This window comes from Chrysemys picta, chromosome 10 (genome assembly GCF_011386835.1).
Source record: "Chrysemys picta bellii isolate R12L10 chromosome 10, ASM1138683v2, whole genome shotgun sequence".
Lineage (NCBI taxonomy): Eukaryota > Metazoa > Chordata > Testudines > Emydidae > Chrysemys > Chrysemys picta.
Window position 1 is genome coordinate 77342807 of NC_088800.1, and position 7256 is coordinate 77350062.

At 53.6% G+C, this 7256-nt stretch overlaps 1 protein-coding gene across 1 annotated transcript; it reads right to left on the minus strand.

Annotated features, from left to right (window-relative positions):
- Positions 1-1581: 1581 nt before the first annotated feature.
- Positions 1582-5285, minus strand: LOC101951042 (galanin receptor type 1-like). The gene is made up of 2 exons (XM_005289110.5): positions 4727-5285; positions 1582-3953 (listed from the first exon to the last, which is right to left on the minus strand). Exon 2 carries the CDS (start codon positions 3807-3809, stop codon positions 2478-2480), a length of 1332 nt encoding a protein of 443 aa, XP_005289167.1. The 5' UTR covers positions 3810-3953; positions 4727-5285; the 3' UTR covers positions 1582-2477.
- Between the last annotated feature and the right edge of the window lie 1971 nt (positions 5286-7256).

Here is a 7256-nt window from a genome sequence, read left to right on the forward strand (position 1 = left end):
AAGAGGCTTGGTCTTTTGTTATGAATATATATTAGTGATTCTGAAACTTTTTCTATTGGTGACCTCTTTCTCACAGCAAACCTCTGACTGTGACTCCCCCTTAGAAATTAAACACGGGGAAGTTAATTTAATTTAATATTAATTTAATTTAATTTAATGGGAGCTCAGGCCTGTCAGCCCCATGCATGGCCAGACTCAGGCCTGTCAGCCCGGCAACCCCCGTGTAACCACCTCACGACCCCCTGAGGGGTCACGTCCCCCAGTTTGAGAATCCCTAGCACAGCCGTTCTCAAACTGTGGGTCGGGACATCGCCCGGGTCCAAAGCCGAAGACCCAGGGCTTCAGCCCTGGGTGTCAGAGCTCAGGTTCTAGGCCCTCCGCCTGGGACTGAAGCCCTGGGGATTTGACCCTCCCCTGTATGGGGCAGCGGGGCTCGGGTAGACTCAGGCTTCACTCCCCCCTCTTGGGGTTGTGTGGCAATTTTTCTTGGCAGAAGGGGGTCATGGTAGAATGAAGTTTGAGAACCCCTGCATAGCACAATGAAATCACAATTTGGGCCTGGGCCTCTAGGCCAGGGGTGGGTAAACTTTTCGGCCTGAGAGCCGCATCGGGTTTTGTAAATTGTATGGAGGGCCGGTTAGGGGAGGCCCCCACCTCCTATCTGCCCCTCCCAGGACTCCTGCCCCATCCAACCCCCCCTATTCCTTGACAGCCCCTCTGGGACCCCTGCCTCATCCAACCCCCCCATTCCCTGACGGCCCCTCTGGGACCCCTGCCCCATCCATACACCCCTGCTCCCTATCCCCTGACCGCCCTTGGACTCCCACCACCCAATCCAACCCCTCCTCTCATTCCTGACAGCCCCCCAGGACCCCTGCCCCATCCAACCACCCCTTCTCCCTGGCCCCTGACTGCCCCCAGAACCCCTGCCCCTGACTGCCTCCTGCCACCCCATCCAACCCCCCCTCCTTCCTGACTGCCCTCCCAGAACCCTGCCCCCATTCAACCCCGTTCCCCCCTGACCACCCCAACCCCTATCCACACCCCCGTCTCCTGACCACCACCCCGAACTCCCCTGCCCTCTATCCAACCCCCCTCTGCTCCCTGCCCCCTTACCGCGCTGCCTGGAGCACTGGTGGCTGGCGGCGCTACAGCCACGCCGCCCGCCTGAAGCCGGTCCATGCCGCCACCGCCACCATGCAGCACAGAGCACTGGGTCAGACTACGAGCTGCCCCAGGAGCTCACAGCCCTGTCGCCCAGAGCATTGCGCCGGCAGCGGAGCGAGCTGAGGCTGCGGGGGGAGGGGGGACATCAGGGGAGGGGCCGGGGGCTAGCCTCCCGGGCCAGGAGCTTGGGGGCCAGGCAGGACGGTCCCACAGGCCAGATGTGGCCCACGAGCCATAGTTTGCCCACCTCTGCTCTAGGCACTGCTATAGTACAAATAAACAATCATTACTATTTACTTAGCAAAGACTCCTTTAGAAGTGCTAATAGCACACAGTTTAACCTGCATTTCCTCTTTAGGAAAATAAAAGCACTTTGAATCTCTTCTCCCCAGAGAAATATAACAGGACTACAGATTACGGTTTGGTTCTGATTTTATTGTTATAAAATACCTTTTACTTTTATTTTCACATGCCATTGTCTTTGCTTTGTACAGGTAGAGCGGTGGGCGAGCTGACTTTCTGAGTGTAAAATGTGTTAACAGAAATCCAGTTATATCCAAACCACCAAAAGGAAAATGTTCCCAATCCAAAAGAGCCCATTTTCCTACTGCACTTCTCAGAGGGGCTCTGGGGCCTCATTATCGCTTCTGAATTTCCAAATACAGAACTGTAATGGTTATGTCACAGACAACTCACTTCAGTAACATTTGTTTGTATGACAGCTTGGTGTGTTACAGATCAGACAATGACGTCTCAAGTGGCACAGCATGTGAAATTCTCTGCTAATACTATTTATGTTATATGGTTTCTAGACTTTCTTTACTGCTTGCAACTACAATTGATGTGATTTGCAGCCAGGAAAGCTGGACTTTATCAGCTCAGGGTAAGCAGTAGCGAGCGGTCAAAGTACAATTGCTAATGTATCAAACCTGCATCTCTGCAGAGATGGAGCTGCAGGAGGAGAACATCTGATTGGAAGTTTATCTATTTAGTGTGAAAGCTTTTAACGCAAGAGAGGATTGTGCATTTCTTGTGTCCAGGTGTGTCTGATAGAGATAATTTGTCCTTTTTGGTAAGTTCATCTCAGTTAAAATAGAAGTAATCTTTTTCTCCGCATTTTTTCTCTTTATCTCTCTTTCCTTCCTCTGTCTTTATTTGGGGGCGGGGGAGGTGGGGAGAGGGCATGCTAGGTTTCTTCTCCCTCTTTAGAATATCAGATTCAGAAAAACCTACTACATGGCCATCAGCGGTAGTCTGATACACCTCTTAGTAAGGATGAATGTATTAATAGGTGTTCTTCCTGAACAAGATTATAGAGAAGTCTTTTCACTAGACATGGTGTTTAGAGACAGAGGCTGGCAGGACATTAGTGAAGTTTCACAGTTGTTCTTAGGGTCAGAGTCCCCCTGACACCTCTTGCCCATTGCTAGGGTGCAGCTGGACTCTTTCCTTGCAGAGTCCATGGAGTTCCTGTAAGAGAGCAACTCAGGCACAGAAGAAGGTGCAGTCCCTTCAGACAGAGAGAAGTTAAAAAGGGAGACCATCCTCTGGTGGTATTTGCTCTTCATTTCTTTGGCTGACCTGTAGAGGTTCCCAACAAAGCAATAGCATATGGGGTTGAGGCTGGAGTTGGTGAGGCCTAGCCACTGAGCAAAAGGTCTGAGCTGCAGGACCCAGGGAGATGGAGTCACATCCTGCAAAGAGTTGGGGATGTTGAAGTCAATCCAGATGTCCATCATGTAGAAGGGCAGCCAGGAGATGGCAAACAGCAGGACCAGGGCCACCACCATCTGGGCCACTTTCTTGCGGATCTTCAGCCTGGAGGCTGGCAGGGATCGGTTCAGTGAGTTGCACTCCTTCAACTGGCTGGTGCAGCTCCACAGCCTTCGCACGGTCAGGAAGCAGATGACCATATTGAATAGCACAGGCAGGCAGTAGAGGGCACAGAAGAGCAGGAAGTTGTAGGCTTGCTTGAGCTTCTCTTGAGGCCATATTTCCCTGCAGATTGGGAACACCAATGGCAGTCCCTCCACTGCCCCAATCTCATCCCTTTTGTTCATGAATATAAGGGGCATGCAGATCCCAGAGGACAGGACCCACACCACCAGGATGGCGCTGAGGATCTTCCTCTGGGTGAAGAAGGACCTGGCATTCAGAGGGTTGTGAACACTGTAATACCTGTTCACACTAATGACCGTGAGGCTGAGCACACTGGCTGAGACAGACACGGCCTGGATGAATGGCACAGCCCTGCACAAGAAGTCCCCGTACACCCAGGCTTTGTATATCAAGTTCCCCATTGTAATGGGCATGCAGACACACACCACCATCAAGTCGCAGATGGCCAGGTTGATAAGGAGGCTCCTGGTGGCACTCAGACTGGGCATCCGACTGCTACGCTTCCTGGTGAGCACTTTGATGGACATGATGTTCCCAACAAATCCCACCACAAAAGAGAGCAGGTACAGGATGGTCAGGCTGATGGTGACAGGCTCCTTTGCAAACAGGAAGAGCATCTTTTCCAGCTCCTCCCAGTCCAGTTCCTGGCTCCCATTCCATACTCCAGGCAGGGACACGTTCTCCCCTTTCAAAAGCTCCTGCAGGCTGAGGTGGCTCTCTGGGAAAGGGAAGGAGGAATTCATTGCTGCTCCCTACAAGCCACACAGAAGCAGCCAGGGAAACACCACCCCTCAGGGGTAGACTGGTGGTCTCTTCCGTCTTTGAAGCTCCTTTGCCACCACTGGACCCTGAGCGGTTCTAGCATGTTTTGATGGACTCATACAAGCCTGGGAAAGAGAGTAAATGAAGAGGGGTCAGAATGTTCTACTGTAAATATTTTCCTTTCTTAATTGTTGCTCAATCATGTGTGGGGAATTGTACATAGTCAGAAATGGATTCCCCGTGAATTTATCAGCTCCATGCATAGGGCGATGCCTTTAAATCCTTAGGAACATAGGAATTGTCAGATTGGCTCAGACCCATAGTCCATTATCCTGCTCTGACAATGGCTGGCACCAGATGCTTCAGAAGAAGGTGTAAGAACCCTGCATGCGATGGAATAACCTGCCACTAAAGGTTTTAGTTCAGCCCCAATATTCACAGGCTGGCTAATGTCCTCCCCTAGAAAGTGCTTGAGTAAATGCTGGGCAGACACCTCAGACTCTGACCCCTGGACAGCACTGTCATTGCTTGTAGGAGTCTGTGGTTATTTCCAGACATTACATCCCTGGAAAAACGGGTCCTCCCGCATCGCCCAGAGATAGGAGCGGGAAGAAGCCCAGAGCCATGCCTGTTAGTATCAAACTATCCTGTCCCAGATAGAGCCCAGGCTTGTCAGCCCCGCTCGCTGGGGGGAGATGCCCCTGGAGGGTGGAAAGGCCTCCACGGGCGCTTGTGTCACAGCTGGACTTTCCCCTGGCACCTCAAGTTGTATTTCCGCATGGCCCCAGGTGTGGTGCCGGTGTCCAGCAGCCCTGCCCCCTTCTCTGGGCAAGCCCAGCTCCCCATTGCGCACAGCTCAGTCCCCGTCCCCCCATCCCGGCGCAGTACCGGCACTCACCGTGCGCACAGAGCCGGCTGTGAGATGGGAGCGGGGCCGAACGGTGCTGCAGCTGATGGGTTGATGCTCGACGCTGTGCGCAGAGCTCAGCGCGTCTGGCCGCGGAGAGCAGCGAACGGGACCGGTGGGTCCAACTCGGGGAACTCCCGGGAGTGGCCCTGAGAGCTGCTCCCATTGACCCGCAGACCTGGTACACCGCTGCCCGCTCCCCTCGGGCGCACACGCGATCAGACACACTTCACGGCGTGCACACGCGCTCCCCTCTGCGCCCAAACACACAGTGCCGTCTACACACAGACACCCCCCCACCTGCACTTACACACACACCCTGCACTCTCTCTCACACACAGACACACACACCCTGCTCTTACACACACACCCTGCACTCTCTCACACAGTCATACACACACACATCCTGCACTCCCCCCCACACACACACCCTACACACACTACACTTTCACACTACATCCCCCATACACATATACACACACACCCTATACTCACACACATACACACACCCTGCACTCTCTCTCTTTCACACACACGCACACACCCTATAAACACACAGACACACACACCCTGCACTCACATACACACCTTCACCCCCTGCACTCTCTCACACACACAGACACACTCACACTTCCTTCTCTACACAAACACTCCCCCTACGCAGATCGCTCAACAGCCACACACCCTCAACACACACACACACACCCCTGGCTCTGTGCCTGGCTCCCTATTGCCCCAGTCCCTGCGCTGGCTGCCCAGCTGGGAGCTGCTGCTTCCTCCACCCCTGGGGCGTCTCAGGCGCCGAGCAGGAAAGTTTGGGGCTGTCCATGAAAAGCCCCAGCCGGTTGCAGCGGCCCGGCCCCCGGCTCAGCCGGCCGGCTGCCCCCGGGCTTTGCCCCGGCTGGTGGCTGAAGTGACCGGCTGCTGGCGGCGGGGCAGGCGCATCCCCTGGTGCTGAACGGACAGCTCCAAGAGCGGAGCGGCCCAGGACTCGCTCTGCGCCCCGTCTGCCCGGGCTCCGTGCCCGGCTGCGGTGGCCGAGTGAGCCCCGAACCCGGCGGGGCAGCCTGTAACCTGGGCGCCGCTCTGCCTGGCTTGGCTCAGGCGGGCAGCAGCTCGGGCATGTTCCTCGCCGAGCCCCTCGCTCCAGCCAATCCGCTCCTGCGGCTCGCCCCGCCTGGCGGGAGTGGGTTTGCTGATTGTCTCAGCCCGGTTGCCCCGAGCTCTCCCCTCCTGCTCCGCGGGCGGCTCGCCACTGCTGCCCCCTTGCTCCAGCGCCGGGTCTGCTTCGGGAGCTGAGTCCCTGGAAGTCCGGCCCGCCGGCCCTGGAGCCAGGGCTTGCCCGCTTGCTGCAAGCCTCTGTCTTTTGTCCCCCTCGGTGTTACTTCACTGGGAGCGGGAGAGACGCTGCGAGAGAAGATTGTTTAGGGCTGGAAACGATGCTTCGCTCAGCCAGAGCCAGAACAGGGAAGGAAAGGGATCGATTCGCTGCTGGAAACAATTCAGTGGCTTGAAAGAGCTGACAAATGTCTATCAGCGTCCAAAGCAGGACACCGGCTACTTTTGCTCCAGTCCCACTCTTCAATGATTGACTGAGACTGTGCTCAGTTGGGGTTAAATTCCTCACCCCACCCCGCGCCAAGAGGAAATTCCTTACTTGCTTTGCAGTTACGGGGGAAAAACAGCCCCCCACGTGAAGCACCTTCTCATGCTGTTTTATTAAAAGCCATTAACTCCAAGCCATCAGGGCCGAACTATGCTCCCTTTTAAGCTAACTGAATTAAGCTTGTTTGGCAGTGGATCTTCGATCAGCAATAAGAGATAAAGAGGTTTAATAACTAGCTAATGGATCAGAAGCGAATGACAGCCGGGGAGCGTCAGATATGGTTGATTATTTGGGCTCAGCCACAACCCTGCCCCCTGTGGGAGAGACTTGGGAATCTTATTGCTTAATTTTACTGTACAATAGGGTTAATCCTATCTTTATGGTTAATTCAGATCAATAAACAGACATGCAAATAGGCCCTCTAGAAACACTTACCAGAGATGGATGGATGAATCTTGTCCTTGCCTGAACAAAACTTTGAAGACTAAGGGATTGTCTTACCTATTTCTGTACCTATGCAAGTGTAGACAAGCCCTAAGACATGGGCCTAAATCATGGAATAAAGTCACTAAAAAGGGTGAGGTCTCCATCAGGGAGTAAAGTTGAAATGATGGCATGGGGGGGGAGACAATTAAAAACACGGGGGGTGTTAGTCTTTATTCTCTTCCTTTTGCCTCCCCAGAGGAAAAAAGTATGAATTCTCCCTATATGCTGCCCATATGGGAGGAAGAGAAGGTTGGCGTGGATGATAATCCAGTCCTGGTTTTGAGGTTCCCTTTTCACAGGTGGAAGCTGTTTGTCAATGAATTGTAAATGCCCTTGAACTCAGTGGAAAAACCGCCATCTATTTTCATCTATTTATGTGAAGGGAAAGAGAAATATTTCCAGTCTTCCTGCCATGAAATGAAATAAAAA

Bases quoted from the DNA above. Each gene is read 5' to 3' on its own strand.
- LOC101951042 (XM_005289110.5), bottom strand. From the start codon at position 3,809: ATGAATTCCTCCTTCCCTTTCCCAGAGAGCCACCTCAGCCTGCAGGAG.